Raw genomic sequence first — 17500 nt, 5'->3', positions numbered from 1 at the left:
CTGAAACTGATAATATCCATGGAAGTGTTTTGAAACAAGGCTGAAACTGATAATACCCCTGGAAGTGTTTTGAAATAAGGCTGAAACTGATAATATCCCTGGAAGTGTTTTGAAATAAGGCTGAAACTGATAATATCCATGGAAGGGTTTTGAAATAAGGCTGAAACTGATAATATCCATGGAAGTGTTTTGAAACAAGGCTGAAACTGATAATACCCCTGGAAGTGTTTTGAAATAAGGCTGAAACTGATAATATCCCTGGAAGTGTTTTGAAATAAGGCTGAAACTGATCATATCCATGGAAGTGTTTTGAAATAAGGCTGAAACTGATCATATCCAAGGAAGTGTTTTGAAATAAGGCTAAAACACTGATAATATCCCTGGAAGTGTTTTGAAGTAAGGCTTAACACTATGGTACTGTCAGAAACGTAAACAGGAAGTACCCGTTGTAAGGACTGTTCAGTGTTAGTCTGACCGATCGGAATCTATGCTTCAAGATTGTTTTGATCACGCGGACTGGGATAGAGTATTTTATTTCAGAGCACTTCTCATCCATTTTTACCTCTCTGGCTGATAAACATGCCAACTCTAGCAACTCAGAGTCAAAAGCTGAACTACCTCATGGTACTCTCAGACCTCCTCTTGAAAATAAATCAAGCCTGAGCCAAGACTAGACAAACTGTCTCGTTAGCTGATTGGCTGCTATTTAGGCAATTGAGAAATAGATCACTGCCTCGGTCAAACAGACCAAATCAAACTACTTCCTTAGTGCTATGACAGACTCAGTTAGTGATCCCTTTGAAAGAAATGGTGGTCATGCTGGTCTTGTCCAGTCAGTTGACTGTTATTCCCACATACAGCCTCCAGTTGCCTCGATGGATGATCAGTCAACTTCACATGACTTGGGAAATGGTAGTCAGGGTATCTTTTTGGCAACTCACAGAAATAGAATTTCTTGCTGCCTTAATAGGTATTGACATCAAGAAGTCATTAGGGACCGACAATTTGGACTTGTCTTTGCTTAAGTATACAGTGCCCCTCATGTCAAAATAAAGGTTCAATTAAAATGTCTGGGTTGCCTCTGAGAATAGTATTGACGTATACACTGACTCGTTGACTGAGTTCATCAGGAAGTGCATAGAGGATGTTGTTCCTACTGGGACGATTAGAACCTATCCAAACCAGAAACCCTGGACAGATGGCAGCATTCACTCAAAACTGAAAGCGCAAACCACCACATTTAACCACGTCAAGGTGACTGGGAACATGGATGAGTACAAACAGTCCAGCTATGCCCTCTGTAAGGCAATCAAACAGGCAAAACGTCAGTACAGAGACAAAGACCTCCACCTTTCCCGACACCCTAGACCCACTTCAATTTGCTGACCGCCCCAACAGATCCACGGATGACGCAATCACCATCGCACTGCACACTGCCCCATCCCATCTGCACAAGAGGAAAACCTATATAAGAATGCTGTTCATCGACTACAGCTCAACATCATAGTTCCTTCCAAGCTCATCACTAAGCTCGGTGCCCTGGGTCTGAAACCCACCCTGTGCAACTGAGTCCTGAACTTCCTTACGGGCCGACCCCAGGCGGTGAAGGTAGGAACCAACTCCTCCGCTACGCTGATCCTCAACACTGGGGCCCCACAAGATTGCTTGCCCAGCCCCCTATTGTACTTCCTGTTCACCCAGGACTGTGTGGCGAGCCACGGCCTGTTCACCCTGCTACTATCTAGAAGGCAGAGTGCATCAAAGCTTGGACCGAGAGACTGAAAAATGTTTTCTATCTCCAGTCAATCAAACTTTTAAATAGTCACCACTAGCCGGCCAACGCTTTGTACCCTGCCCTGAACTTTAATCAATGTTACTAGCAGGTTTCCCTATGTACATAGTCATTGAACACTGGTCACTTTAATAATGTTTACATTCTGTTTTACCCAATTCACATGTATATACTGTATTCTAGTCAAGGCTCATCCTATATAACTACTGCTGTACACCTTTTCTATTCATATATTGTCCATAATGTCTATACACACAGCATCATATACATATACTGTATATTTATATTCCACACTGACATTGCTTGTTCTAATATTTCTACATTTCCTAATTTCTTAATGACATTTTTTGTGTTTGCGTGTATTGTTTTGTATTGTTAGGTATTACAACACTGTTGGAGCTAGGAACATAAACATTTCACTACACCTGCGATAACTTCTACAAAATATGTATACGTGACCAATACATTTAGATTTGATTTGATTAACTGGTGGGCCTCATTCCTATTACTCCACCCATTTGGTCCCAAAACCCAAACCCCAACTTCCCCAGCCCTCTCTCTAGACCCATTCATATTTACCAGCTCTAGCCTTCCCCAGCTCTCTCTCTAGACCCATTCATATTTACCAGCTCTAGCCCTTCCCCAGTCCTCTCTCTAGACCCATTCATATTTACCAGCTCTAGCCCTTCCCCAGCCCTCTCTCTAGACCCATTCATATTTACCAGCTCTAGCCCTTCCCCAGTCCTCTCTCTAGACCCATTCATATTTACCAGCTCTAGCCCTTCCCCAGTCCTCTCTCTAGACCCATTCATATTTACCAGCTCTAGCCTTCCCCAGCCCTCTCTCTAGACCCATTCGTATTTACCAGCTCTAGCCCTACCCCAGCCCTCTCTCTAGACCCATTCGTATTTACCAGCTCTAGCCCTACCCCAGTCCTCTCTCTAGACCCATTCGTATTTACCAGCTCTAGCCCTACCCCAGCCCTCTCTCTAGACCCATTCATATGTACCAGCTCTAGCCCTTCCCCAGCCCTCTCTCTAGACCCATTCATATTTACCAGCTCTAGCCCTATCCCAGTCCAATCCCACAGCCCCTGCCCTGGCCGCATTCAGAGCCCCATCCCCCGACAAAGGCACAGCTCCAGGTCCATGCTGCCCCAGCCTTGGCTGTTTATCTGTAGGTCAGTTGACAGCTTTTAAAACTGGGCTTAATGAGACTTAGATGGGTTAGAGGACTGGAACAGAACAGGAGAGAGACAGCTGTCTGCATGCCCTGCCACACCACCACTCAACCACATACACACTGGCAGCCGTGTACACACACACAACAGGGTTCAGAGCCCAGCCCTTACTGGCTTCAAAGCCTGTTTCTCCTTAACATCTGAGACTGATTACAGTACATCTGTGACTCTCAGTTTCCACCGTTAGGAAGTGTGTGTGAGTGAGAGAGTTAGAGACAGAGACAGAGAGCAGTGCCACACACACTTTTGTGATCTGTGATGTCTGGAGTCTCCAGCATGTTCCTCTCTCCTCCATGTCTCTCCCTGGTCCTCTCTCCTCCATGTCTCCCCCTGGTCCTCTCTCCTCCATGTCTCTCCCTGGTCCTCTCTCCTCCATGTCTCCCCCTGTTCCTCTCTCCTCCATGTCTCTCCCTGGTCCTCTCTCCTCCCTGTCTCCCCCTTTTCCTCTCTCCTCCATGTCTCTCCCTGGTCCTCTCTCCTCCATGTCTCCCCCTGTTTCTCTCTCCTCCATGTCTCTCCCTGTTCCTCTCTCCTCCATGTCTCCCCCTGTTCCTCTCTCCTCCATGTCTCTCCCTGGTCCTCTCTCCTCCCTGTCTCTCACAGTTCCTCTCTCCTCCATGTCTCTCCCTGTTCCTCTCTCCTCCATGTCTCCCCCTGTTCCTCTCTCCTCCATGTCTCTCCCTGGTCCTCTCTCCTCCCTGTCTCTCACAGTTCCTCTCTTTTCCATGTCTCTCCCTGTTCCTCTCTCCCCCATGTCTCTCCCTGGTCCTCTCTCCTCCATGTCTTTCCCATGTTCCTCTCTCCTCCATGTCTCTCCCTGGTCCTCTCTCCTCCATGTCTCCCCCTGTTCCTCTCTCCTCCATGTCTCTCCCTGGTCCTCTCTCCTCCCTGTCTCTCACAGTTCCTCTCTCCTCCATGTCTCTCCCTGTTCCTCTCTCCTCCATGTCTCCCCCTGTTCCTCTCTCCTCCATGTCTCTCCCTGGTCCTCTCTCCTCCCTGTCTCTCACAGTTCCTCTCTTTTCCATGTCTCTCCCTGTTCCTCTCTCCTCCATGTCTCTCCCTGTTCCTCTCTCCTCCATGTCTCTCCCTGTTCCTCTCTCCTCCATGTATCTCCCTGGTCCTCTCTCCTCCATGTCTCTCCCTGGTCCTCTCTCCTCCATGTCTCTCCCTGGTCCTCTCTCCTCCATGTCTCTCCCTGGTCATCTCTCCTCCATGTCTCTCCCTGGTCATCTCTCCTCCATGTCTCTCCCTGGTCCTCTCTCCTCCATGTCTCTCCCTGTTCCTCTCTCCTCCATGTCTCTCCCTGTTCCTCTCTCCTCCATGTCTCTCCCTGTTCCTCTCTCCTCCATGTATCTCCCTGTTCCTCTCTCCTCCATGTCTCTCCCTGGTCCTCTCTCCTCCATGTCTCTCCCTGTTCCTCTCTCCTCCATGTCTCTCCCTGTTCCTCTCTCCTCCATGTCTCTCCCTGGTCCTCTCTCCTCCATGTCTCTCCCTGGTCCTCTCTCCTCCATGTCTCTCCCTGTTCCTCTCTCCTCCATGTCTCTCCCTGGTCCTCTCTCCTCCATGTCTCTCCCTGGTCCTCTCTCCTCCATGTCTCTCCCTGGTCCTCTCTCCTCCATGTCTCTCCCTGGTCCTCTCTCCTCCATGTCTCTCCCTGGTCCTCTCTCCTCCATGTCTCTCCCTGGTCCTCTCTCCTCCATGTCTCTCCCTGGTCCTCTCTCCTCCATGTCTCTCCCTGTTCCTCTCTCCTCCATGTCTCTCCCTGGTCCTCTCTCCTCCATGTCTCTCCCTGTTCCTCTCTCCTCCATGTCTCTCCCTGGTCCTCTCTCCTCCATGTCTCTCCCTGTTCCTCTCTCCTCCATGTCTCTCCCTGTTCCTCTCTCCTCCATGTCTCTCCCTGGTCCTCTCTCCTCCATGTCTCTCCCTGGTCCTCTCTCCTCCAGACCTGTTTATTTTTTCCAGAGGAGATGTTATGACTCACACACAGGACAGGAAGAGATCTATATTAATGAACCAGGGGAGGGGAAAGACACACGCAGATGCACGTGCACGCACACAGAGACACACACACACACACACAGACACGGACACGCACAGAGACACACACACACACATACACACAGCAGGGATTAAGATAGTTGGCAACAGCTGACCAATTACCATGTGTCGGCAGTGATGTATGACTACTCTGCTTTGTTTCTATAGTGGACTCTGTTGTTGGTTTATGACCTGATGGTATCTATACCCCTCTTTCCCCCATCTTTCCCCTTTCCACTCTAGTCGTCTGGAGCAGAATGGGATCAAGTCAGTTCCTCCTGGAACCTTCTCTCCATACAAGAAGCTGCGCAGGATGTAAGTATATACGCTGCTCTATAGGGCTGAAGTACACTAAGTACACTTCCTCTAGGGCTGAAGTACACTAAGTACACTTCCTCTAGGGCTGAAGTACACTAAGTACACTTCCTCTGGGGCTGAAGTACACTAAGTACACTTCCTCTAGGGCTGAAGTACACTAAGTACACTTCCTCTAGGGCTGAAGTACACTAAGTACACTTCCTCTAGGGCTGAAGTACACTAAGTACACTTCCTCTAGGGCTGAAGTACACTAAGTACACTTCCTCTAGGGCTGAAGTACACTAAGTACACTTCCTCTAGGGCTGAAGTACACTAAGTACACTTCCTCTAGGGCTGAAGTACACTAAGTACACTTCCTCTAGGGCTGAAGTACACTAAGTACACTTCCTCTAGGGATGAAGTACACTAAGTACACTTCCTCTAGGGCTGAAGTACACTAAGTACACTTCCTCTAGGGCTGAAGTACACTAAGTACACTTCCTCTAGGGCTGAAGTACACTAAGTACACTTCCTCTAGGGCTGAAGTACACTAAGTACACTTCCTCTAGGGCTGAAGTACACTAAGTACACTTCCTCTGGGGCTGAAGTACACTAAATACACTTCCTCTAGGGCTGAAGTACACTAAGTACAATTCCTCTAGGGCTGAAGTACACTAAGTACACTTCCTCTAGGGCTGAAGTACACTAAATACACTTCCTCTAGGGCTGAAGTACACTAAGTACACTTCCTCTAGGGCTGAAGTACACTAAATACACTTCCTCTAGGGCTGAAGTACACTAAGTACACTTCCTCTGGGGCTGAAGTACACTAAGTACACTTCCTCTAGGGCTGAAGTACACTAAATACACTTCCTCTAGGGCTGAAGTACACTAAGTACACTTCCTCTAGGGCTGAAGTACACTAAGTACACTTCCTCTAGGGCTGAAGTACACTAAATACACTTCCTCTAGGGCTGAAGTACACTAAGTACACTTCCTCTAGGGCTGAAGTACACTAAGTACACTTCCTCTAGGGCTGAAGTACACTAAGTACACTTCCTCTAGGGCTGAAGTACACTAAGTACACTTCCTCTAGGGCTGAAGTACACTAAGTACACTTCCTCTAGGGCTGAAGTACACTACGTACACTTCCTCTAGGGCTGAAGTACACTAAGTACACTTCCTCTAGGGCTGAAGTACACTAAGTACACTTCCTCTAGGGCTGAAGTACACTACGTACACTTCCTCTAGGGCTGAAGTACACTAAGTACACTTCCTCTAGGGCTGAAGTACACTAAGTACACTTCATCTAGGGCTGAAGTACACTAAGTACACTTCCTCTAGGGCTGAAGTACACTAAGTACACTTCCTCTAGGGCTGAAGTACACTAAGTACACTTCCTCTAGGGCTGAAGTACACTAAGTACACTTCCTCTAGGGCTGAAGTACACTAAATACACTTCCTCTAGGGCTGAAGTACACTAAGTACACTTCCTCTGGGGCTGAAGTACACTAAGTACACTTCCTCTAGGGCTGAAGTACACTAAGTACACTTCCTCTAGGGCTGAAGTACACTAAGTACACTTCCTCTAGGGCTGAAGTACACTAAGTACACTTCCTCTAGGGCTGAAGTACACTAAGTACACTTCCTCTATGGCTGAAGTACACTAAGTACACTTCCTCTAGGGCTGAAGTACACTAAGTACACTTCCTCTAGGGCTGAAGTACACTAAGTACACTTCCTCTAGGGCTGAAGTACACTAAGTACACTTCCTCTAGGGCTGAAGTACACTAAAGTACACTTCCTCTATGGCTGAAGTACACTAAGTACACTTCCTCTAGGGCTGAAGTACACTAAGTACACTTCCTCTAGGGCTGAAGTACACTAAGTACACTTCCTCTGGGGCTGAAGTACACTTCCTCTAGGGCTGAAGTACACTAAGTACACTTCCTCTAGGGCTGAAGTACACTAAGTACACTTCCTCTAGGGCTGAAGTACACTAAGTACACTTCCTCTAGGGCTGAAGTACACTTCCTCTAGGGCTGAAGTACACTAAGTACACTTCCTCTAGGGCTGAAGTACACTAAGTACACTTCCTCTAGGGCTGAAGTACACTAAGTACACTTCCTCTAGGGCTGAAGTACACTAAGTACACTTCCTCTAGGGATGAAGTACACTATGTACACTTCCTCTAGGGATGAAGTACACTAAGTACACTTCCTCTAGGGCTGAAGTACACTAAGTACAATTCCTCTAGGGCTGAAGTACACTAAGTACACTTCCTCTAGGGCTGAAGTACACTAAGTACACTTCCTCTAGGGATGAAGTACACTAAGTACACTTCCTCTAGGGATGAAGTACACTAAGTACACTTCCTCTAGGGCTGAAGTACACTAAGTACACTTCCTCTAGGGCTGAAGTACACTAAGTACACTTCCTCTAGGGCTGAAGTACACTAAGTACACTTCCTCTAGGGCTGAAGTACACTTCCTCTAGGGATGAAGTACACTAAGTACACTTCCTCTAGGGCTGAAGTACACTAAGTACACTTCCTCTAGGGCTGAAGTACACTAAGTACACTTCCTCTAGGGCTGAAGTACACTAAGTACACTTCCTCTAGGGCTGAAGTACACTTCCTCTAGGGATGAAGTACACTAAGTACACTTCCTCTAGGGCTGAAGTACACTAAGTACACTTCCTCTAGGGCTGAAGTACACTAAGTACACTTCCTCTAGGGCTGAAGTACACTTCCTCTAGGGATGAAGTACACTAAGTACAATTCCTCTGGGGCTGAAGTACACTAAGTACACTTCCTCTAGGGCTGAAGTACACTAAGTACACTTCCTCTAGGGCTGAAGTACACTAAGTACACTTCCTCTAGGGCTGAAGTACACTAAGTACACTTCCTCTAGGGCTGAAGTACACTAAATACACTTCCTCTAGGGCTGAAGTACACTAAGTACACTTCCTCTAGGGCTGAAGTACACTAAGTACACTTCCTCTAGGGCTGAAGTACACTAAGTACACTTCCTCTAGGGCTGAAGTACACTAAGTACACTTCTCAGTTTCATGTCACAACCCCAAACTACCATGTCCAGACTAAGAGCGGGAAGAGGTACAGGGGTGATGGCTGCAGAAGGCTGCAGAAGGCTACAAGCTGAAACATCTCCACAGTAATAACACCTCTCATGTTTCAGTGCTACCCGCTTGTATTCTCAGCCTGGTTAGAGTGTCTGTCTGCGAAGGCACACTGTAAACTGTGGCAGAGATGATTATGGATATGATGATTATATTATATGATATGGGGGAAATGAAAGAGTGCTGGAATGAAGACTGAGGGCTCCTCTGTTTCCCTCCCCCTTTCTGCCCTACTTACGGGGGTGGTCCAGTAGTATTTCAGCCTCACCAACTACCCGCCAACCAGCCTACCCTTAAATACATGGGCTACTGGTCACAACTAGCGAGTGCTGGAATGAAGACGGAGGTTTGATCCTCTCCTCTCTGCCCTACTTATGCCTGCTAGCCATTGTGTCAGACACGAGTTGTATGTGGCAGGGGCTTCTACTCATCACGGATGACAACAAGAAAGCCAGTCACGTCGGTAGACACCAACGCCGCCCTACCAGATGAGCTAAACACCTTTTTCTCACGCTTCGAGCATAACAACTCTCAGCTGCCGAGGAGATCCCCTGAGGACAACGAGGGATACATGGCTACGGTCTCCACGGAGGACGCATGTAAATCATTCAAGCGTGTTAACCCTCGCAAGGCTGCCGGTCCAGACGGCATCCCTAGCCGCGCCCTCAGAGCATGTGCAGACCAGCAAGCTGTTGTGTTTTCTGACATTTTCTCTTTAGCTCAGGGCGTTATCCCCACCAGTATCATCCCCATGCCCAAGAAAGGGAAAGTAACTGAACTGAATGATTACCAACCGTAGTACTCTCTTCTGTCCCTTCCGTCATCGTGAAGTACCTCGAGAGGCTAGTCAAAGACTACATCACCTCCTCCTAGGCCGACACACTCGACCCTCTCCAATTCAACTACCGCCCATTGCAATCGCCATCACACTGCACAGTGCCCTCACCCACCTGGACAAATGGAATGTTCATTATCTACAGCTCGGCCTTCAATACCGTAGTGCCCTCTAAGCTCACCACAAAGCTCTGGCCCTGGGACTGAACTCCTCCTTATGCAACTGGGTCCTGGACTTTCTGACAGGCGGTCCCCAGGTGGTGAAGGTAGGCAAAATGATCTCCTCCACACTGATCTTCAATACGGGGACCCCACAAGGGTGTGTCCTTAGTCCCCTCCTGTACTCCCTGTATACCCTCGACTGCGTGGCCTCACATAGTTCCAACTCCATAATCAAGTTCGCAGAGGAGGTAGGCACTCTGACGGTGTGGTGCCAGGTAAACAACCTCTCCCTCAATGTCAGCAAAACAAAGGAGCTGATTGTGGACTTCAGCGACTGTCGTGCCTGTCCCCGAGGGCCCTCACAGTGTTCTACATGATCACCATCGAGAGCATACGGTCGGGCTGCATCACCGCCTGATACTGCAACTCCCCCGCCGCAGACTGCAAGGCTCTGCAGAGGGTGGTACGCTCAGCCCGAACACACCATTGGGTGCACACTGTCTGCTTCCATCACTCAGACGCGGGCAGTAGATGAGCAAAAACTGTTATACTGGCCAATAGCTTCTATCCCCAGACCATCAGGCTGCTGAATAGCCACCACTAGTCAGCTACCTGCTCCCCCAGACTTCCTACTACCCCCCCCCCCCCCCCCCCCCCCCAATTCAATCGCTCATACGCTCAGATATGATAGGGGAGTGAATTAAGAGATTTTCTGCTACTCCTGCATTGTAGTGTTTGTTTTGGCAATACAAGTATGTTGTCTCAATGTTAAAAGGAACCGCTACGGATCTAGAATGAAGCCTGTAGCCTCTAATACAATAGCAATAATAATAACACACTCTAATAGGACAGATCACTACAGATCCTTAAAAGATCCTTTAGATATAAAATAGGTGACAGGGCAACCCACTGTGTAAACAAACTAACAGACACACTCTCACCTTGGCCCAGTTTGTATGACCCCATATGTGAACTGTGTTGTTCCCCTGGCACATGACAGGAGTGTGTCTGAGATCAGATGCTGTAACCTTTATTTTCCATGAAACATCAGGCTTTTGCAAAAAGACAAATCGCTACTTATTTAACACTTAGTTTAACATTAGCCTCAAATGGGATAATTTCACATCTTAAAGACCACATGACGATTTCACTTTAAAGATTTCCCTTTTCACTGTGCACTCCATTAACACACACACACTCATACGTGCACGCACACACACTCATACGAACACACACACACTCATACACGCACGCACGCACACACACACACACACACACACACACACACACACACACACACACACACACACACACACACACACACACACACACACACACACACACACACACACACACACACACACACACACACACACACACACACACACACACACACACACTCTCTCAGTGGTTAGCTTGTGGCCAGTGGTCTGTGGATTCTGTTAACAGGCATTTACAGAGACAGCCTGTTCCATATGGATCCCAGCCCTGCACCCCATTAATACACCACATTCATCACACTGTTCTGGATTTTCATTGGCTGGCAGTGTCGTCAACCTACCTCTCCTCAAATATCATCGGCTGCTTTAGGAAGTTCTTGAATGGAAACTTCAATGATATGTTATGGTACAGTACGGACTTGGTTGAGTCCTTGGGGTCAGAGGTTACAGCTACTGTATGACAGTTGGGCAAGGCTAAAGACTAACCTCCAACATTGAATGTCTCTTTAACCCCCCTCCTCGCTCTCTGTCTCTCTCTCTCTTTCTTTCTCTCTCTCTCTCTCTCTCTCTCTCTCCTCCTCATCTCCTCTCTCTCTCTCCTCTCTCCTCTCTCTCTCATCTCTCCTCTCTCTCTCTCTCTCTCTCCCTCTCTCTCTCTCTCTCTCTCTCTCTCTCTCTCTCTCTCTCTCTCTCTCTCTCTCTCTCTCTCCAGAGATCTCAGTAATAACCAAATATCAGAAATAGCTCCTGATGCTTTCCAGGGTCTGAGATCCCTCAACTCACTGTGAGTCACTCTGCTTTCACATAAATACAATTTCTTATTGATTGGGCGATTGATTAATTGTTAATTAATATATCAATTGGTTGATATTAACAGAGTCCTATATGGGAATAAGATCACGGAGCTTCCCAAAGGAGTGTTCGACGGACTATATGCCCTGCAACTACTGTAAGTACACAAAATAATGGGGTTTACAAACAATAGTAATACTAGTTTTTCTCTTATGACACTCATCTTATATTGATGCTTTCCACATCTCCCTTATCTCCTTTCCACTTTCTTTCCCTCCCTTCTTCCCTCCGTCCATCCCCACCCTCTCTCTCTCTCTCTCGCTCTCTCGCTCTCCCTCTGTCTCTCTTTCTACCTCCCTCTCCCAGGTTGTTGAATGCCAATAAGATCCACTGTGTTCGGGCCAATGCCTTCACAGACCTGCAGAATCTCTCTCTACTGTCTCTGTATGACAACAAGATACAGACTGTGGCCAAGGGCACCTTCGCATCCCTCAGAGCTATACAGACGCTGTGAGTTACACACACACACACACACACACACACACACACACACACACACACACACACACACACACACACACACACACACACACACACACACACACACACACACACACACACACACACACACACACACACACACACACACACGGGGGCGCTTACACATACGTGTGCACACACACATACGTGCGCATGCATGCACACACACACACACACACACACACACACACACACACACACACACACACACACACACACACACACACACACACACACACACACACACACACACACACACACACACGAGCCAACACATGAATGGAAGCTTGAGGTAAAAAGCAGAGTAAATCCATCATCGTGACAATGACAATTATACACACACACACTCACACACAAACACACACACACCCTCAGGTCATTAAAAATCAAGCCAATACACCCTCCAACCAAGCGAGTGCAGCCTTACCAAAGACTGTTATCAATACTGACTGCAAACTGCAGTAGGTTTTTGACTGATTGTCTTGTTCAGTTTATGTTTAGCAAGAACAATTGTGTTATGTTGTGTAACACATACAAACAGGTATATGCAGGCACACAAACTCAGACACACAGAAACACACCTGTCAAGTTGATTGATAATGTTGTCGCTAGGCTCATCTGACAACAGTTCTCACCCAGAGACCCATCGACGACAGGGTAGACGGTTCACACACACACACACACACACACACACACACACACACACACACACACACACACACACACACACACACACACACACACACACACACACACACACACACACACACACACACACACACACACACACACACACACACACAAATAACTCCTCTACCTTGTCCCTGCACTGTATTCTGACCACTCAAATAAACCACATACCTTAGGCCTCGGTTGCCACCTCATAGATCCTATGCCACACACAATTGCACAGAAGTTCATATTTTAACTGTCACACAGCTAGGGACATCAGAAGTAAAACTTTTGAGAATTGAATGTCTGTACTCTGTATATAGTATTTAATGTTTACAAAAATGTAATTGAGATGGAATTTGCTACCCTCCTTTTCAATTCCTGAGATGTAATTCCCTCCCTCAATATTTCCAGTCACCTGGCCCAGAACCCGTTTATCTGTGACTGTAACCTGAAGTGGCTGGCAGACTACCTGCGCTCCAACCCAATAGAGACCAGCGGTGCCCGCTGTGCCAGCCCCAGACGTTTGGCCAACAAACGCATCGGGCAGCTCAAGAGCAAGAAGTTCCGCTGCTCTGGTAGGAGGACTGGCATCTGTCTGCACCTCTATATGGAAGGCTGTTCTCTCTCTATATGGAAGGCTGTTCTCTCTCTCTATCTGGAAGGCTGTTCTCTCTCTCTATCTGGAAGGCTGTTCTCTCTCTCTCTCTCTATCTGGAAGGCTGTTCTCTCTGTCTATCTGGAAGGCTGTTCTCTCTCTCTCTCTCTATCTGGAAGGCTGTTCTCTCTCTCTATCTGGAAGGCTGTTCTCTCTCTGTCTATCTGGAAGGCTGTTCTCTCTCTCTATCTGGAAGGCTGTTCTCTCTATCTGGAAGGCTGTTCTCTCTCTCTATCTGGAAGGCAGTTCTCACTATCTGGATGGCTGTTCTCTCTCTCTCTGTCTATCTGGAAGGCTGTTCTCTCTGTCTGGAAGGCTGTTCTCTCTCTCTATCTGGAAGGCTGTTCTCTCTCGCTATCTGGAAGGCTGTTCTCTCTCTCTCTATCTGGAAGGCTGTTCTCTCTCTCTATCTGGAAGGCAGTTCTCTCTCTATCTGGATGGCTGTTCTCTCTCTCTCTGTCTATCTGGAAGGCTGTTCTCTCTGTCTATCTGGAAGGCTGTTCTCTCTCTCTATCTGGAAGGCTGTTCTCTCTCTCTATCTGGAAGGCTGTTCTCTCTATATATGGAAGGCTGTTCTCTCTCTCTGTCTATCTGGAAGGCTGTTCTCTCTATCTGGAAGGCTGTTCTCTCTCTCTCTATTTATCTGGAAGGCAGTTCTCTCTCTATCTGGAAGGCTGTTCTCTCTCTCTCTCTCTCACTATCTGGAAGGCTGTTCTCTCTCTCTATCTGGAAGGCTGTTCTCTCTCTCTATCTGGAAGGCTGTTCTCTCTCTATCTGGAAGGCTGTTCTCTCTCTATCTGGAAGGCTGTTCTCTCTCTCTATCTGGAAGGCTGTTCTCTCTCTCTATCTGGAAGGCTGTTCTCTCTCTCTATCTGGAAGGCTGTTCTCTCTCTCTATCTGGAAGGCTGTTCTCTCTCTATCTGGAAGGCTGTTCTCTCTCTATATGGAACGCTGTTCTCTCCCTCTCTCTGTCTATCTGGAAGGCTCTTCTCTCTCTCTATCTGGAAGGCTGTTCACTCTCTATATATGGAAGGCTGTTCTCTCCCTCTCTCTGTCTATCTGGAAGGCTGTTCTCTCTCTCTATCTGGAAGGCTGTTCTCTCTCTATCTGAAAGGCTGTTCTCTCTCTATCTGGAAGGCTGTTCTCTCTATCTGGAAGGCTGTTCTCTCTCTCTATCTGGAAGGCTGTTCTCTCTCTCTATCTGGAAGGCTGTTCACTCTCTATCTGAAAGGCTGTTCTCTCTCTATCTGGAAGGCTGTTCTCTCTATCTGGAAGGCTGTTCTCTCTCTCTATCTGGAAGGCTGTTCTCTCTATCTGGAAGGCTGTTCTCTCTATCTGAAAGGCTGTTCTCTCTCTCTATCTGGAAGGCTGTTCTCTCTATCTGAAAGGCTGTTCTCTCTCTCTATCTGGAAGGCTGTTCTCTCTATCTGAAAGGCTGTTCTCTCTATCTGAAAGGCTGTTCTCTCTCTCTATCTGGAAGGCTGTTCTCTCTATCTGAAAGGCTGTTCTCTCTCTCTATCTGGAAGGCTGTTCTCTCTATCTGGAAGGCTGTTCTCTCTATCTGAAAGGCTGTTCTCTCTCTCTATCTGGAAGGCTGTTCTCTCTATCTGAAAGGCTGTTCTCTCTCTCTATCTGGAAGGCTGTTCTCTCTATCTGGAAGGCTGTTCTCTCTCTATCTGGAAGGCTGTTCTCTCTCTCTATCTGGAAGGCTGTTCTCTCTCTCTATCTGGAAGGCTGTTCTCTCTCTCTATCTGGAAGGATGTTCTCTCTATCTGGAAGGCTGTTCTCTCTATCTGGAAGGTTGTTCTCTCTCCATCTGGAAGGATGTTCTCTCTATCTGGAAGGCTGTTCTCTCTCTCTATCTGGAAGGCTGTTCTCTCTCTCTCTATCTGGAAGGCTGTTCTCTCTCTCTCTCTCTATCTGGAAGGCTGTTCTCTCTCTCTCTATCTGGAAGGCTGTTCTCTCTCTCTCTATCTGGAAGGCTGTTCTCTCTATCTGGAAGGCTGTTCTCTCTCTCTCTATCTGGAAGGCTGTTCTCTCTATCTGGAAGGCTGTTCTCTCTATCTGGAAGGCTGTTCTCTCTATCTGGAAGGCTGTTCTCTCTATCTGGAAGGCTGTTCTCTCTCTCTCCATCTGGAAGGCTGTTCTCTCTATCTGGAAGGCTGTTCTCTCTCCATCTGGAAGGCTGTTCTCTCTCTCTGGAAGGCTGTTCTCTCTTTCTATCTGGAAGGATGTTCTCTCTATCTGGAAGGCTGTTCTCTCTCTCTATCTGGAAGGCTGTTCTCTCTCTCTCTATCTGGAAGGCTGTTCTCTCTCTCTCTCTCTATCTGGAAGGCTGTTCTCTCTCTCTATCTGGAAGGCTGTTCTCTCTCTCTCTATCTGGAAGGCTGTTCTCTCTATCTCTATCTGGAAGGCTGTTCTCTCTCTCTCTCTATTTATCTGGAAGGCTGTTCTCTCTCTCTATCTGGAAGGCTGTTCTCTCTCTCTCTATCTGGAAGGCTGTTCTCTCTCTCTGTCTGGAAGGCTGTTCTCTCTCTCTCTCTCTATCTGGAAGGCTGTTCTCTCTCTATCTCTATCTGGAAGGCTGTTCTCTCTCTCTGTCTGGAAGGCTGTTCTCTCTCTCTCTCTCTCTATCTGGAAGGCTGTTCTCTCTCTCTCTCTCTCTATCTGGAAGGCTGTTCTCTCTCTCTCTCTCTCTATCTGGAAGGCTGTTCTCTCTCTCTCTCTCTCTATCTGGAAGGCTGTTCTCTCTCTCTCTCTCTCTCTATCTGGAAGGCTGTTCTCTCTCTCTCTCTCTCTATCTGGAAGGCTGTTCTCTCTCTCTGTCTGGAAGGCTGTTCTCTCTCTCTCTCTCTCTCTCTATCTGGAAGGCTGTTCTCTCTCTCTCTATTTATCTGGAAGGCTGTTCTCTCTATCTCTATCTGGAAGGCTGTTCTCTGTCTCTCTATCTACAGTATATCTAAGGCTGTTCTCTCTTTCTATCTGGAAGGCTGTTCTCTCTCTCTATCTGGAAGGCTGTTCTCTCTCTCTCTATCTGGAAGGCTGTTCTCTCTCTCTCTATCTGGAAGGCTGTTCTCTCTCTCTCTATCTGGAAGGCTGTTCTCTCTCTCTCTATCTGGAAGGCTGTTCTCTCTCTCTCTATCTGGAAGGCTGTTCTCTCTCTCTCTATCTGGAAGACTGTTCTCTCTCTATCTGGAAGGCTGTTCTCTCTCTCTCTCTCTATTTATCTGGAAGGCTGTTCTCTCTCTCTCTATCTGGAAGGCTGTTCTCTCTCTATCTGGAAGGCTGTTCTCTCTCTCTCTCTCTCTCTATCTGGAAGGCTGTTCTCTCTCTATCTGGAAGGCTGTTCTCTCTCTCTCTATTTATCTGGAAGGCTGTTCTCTCTCTCTCTATCTGGAAGGCTGTTCCCTCTCTCTCTATCTGGAAGGCTGTTCTCTCTCTCTCTCTATCTGGAAGGCTGTTCTCTCTCTCTATCTGGAAGGCTGTTCTCTCTCTCTCTATCTGGAAGGCTGTTCTCTCTCTCTCTATCTGGAAGGCTGTTCTCTCTCTCTCTCTATCTGGAAGGCTGTTCTCTCTCTCTCTATCTGGAAGGCTGTTCTCTCTCTCTCTCTATCTGGAAGGCTGTTCTCTCTCTATCTGGAAGGCTGTTCTCTCTCTATCTGGAAGGCTGTTCTCTCTCTCTCTATTTATCTGGAAGGCTGTTCTCTCTCTCTCTATCTGGAAGGCTGTTCTCTCTCTATCTGGAAGGCTGTTCTCTCTCTCTCTATCTGGAAGGCTGTTCTCTCTCTATCTGGAAGGCTGTTCTCTCTCTCTCTCTCTATTTATCTAGAAGGCTGTTCTCTCTCTCTCTATCTGGAAGGCTGTTCTCTCTCTCTCTATTTATCTGGAAGGCTGTTCTCTCTATCTCTATCTGGAAGGCTGTTCTCTGTCTCTCTATTTATCTAGAAGGCTGTTCTCTCTCTCTCTATCTGGAAGGCTGTTCTCTCTCTCTCTATTTATCTGGAAGGCTGTTCTCTCTCTCTCTATCTGGAAGGCTGTTCTCTCTCTATCTGGAAGGCTGTTCTCTCTCTCTCTATCTGGAAGGCTGTTCTCTCTCTATCTGGAAGGCTGTTCTCTCT

The 17500-nt window shown here is 47.5% G+C and overlaps 1 protein-coding gene across 4 annotated transcripts in view; it reads left to right on the top strand.

Moving 5' to 3' along the window:
* Positions 1 to 17500, top strand: part of LOC129859823 (slit homolog 1 protein-like) — a 207429-nt gene that overhangs the window by 155853 nt on the left and 34076 nt on the right. For all 4 annotated transcript variants that reach the window (XM_055930001.1, XM_055929993.1, XM_055929983.1 and 1 more), the window contains exons 10-14: positions 5313 to 5384; positions 11433 to 11504; positions 11598 to 11669; positions 11879 to 12022; positions 13139 to 13302. In XM_055930001.1, the coding sequence (XP_055785976.1) occupies positions 5313 to 5384; positions 11433 to 11504; positions 11598 to 11669; positions 11879 to 12022; positions 13139 to 13302 (524 nt within the window). The remainder of the gene's footprint in view (positions 1 to 5312; positions 5385 to 11432; positions 11505 to 11597; positions 11670 to 11878; positions 12023 to 13138; positions 13303 to 17500) is intronic.

The sequence above is a fragment of the Salvelinus fontinalis genome, chromosome 1 (genome assembly GCF_029448725.1).
Source record: "Salvelinus fontinalis isolate EN_2023a chromosome 1, ASM2944872v1, whole genome shotgun sequence".
NCBI lineage: Eukaryota > Metazoa > Chordata > Actinopteri > Salmoniformes > Salmonidae > Salvelinus > Salvelinus fontinalis.
Note: the sequence above shows the minus strand (reverse complement) of the source record. Positions and strands in the feature narration are given on the sequence as shown.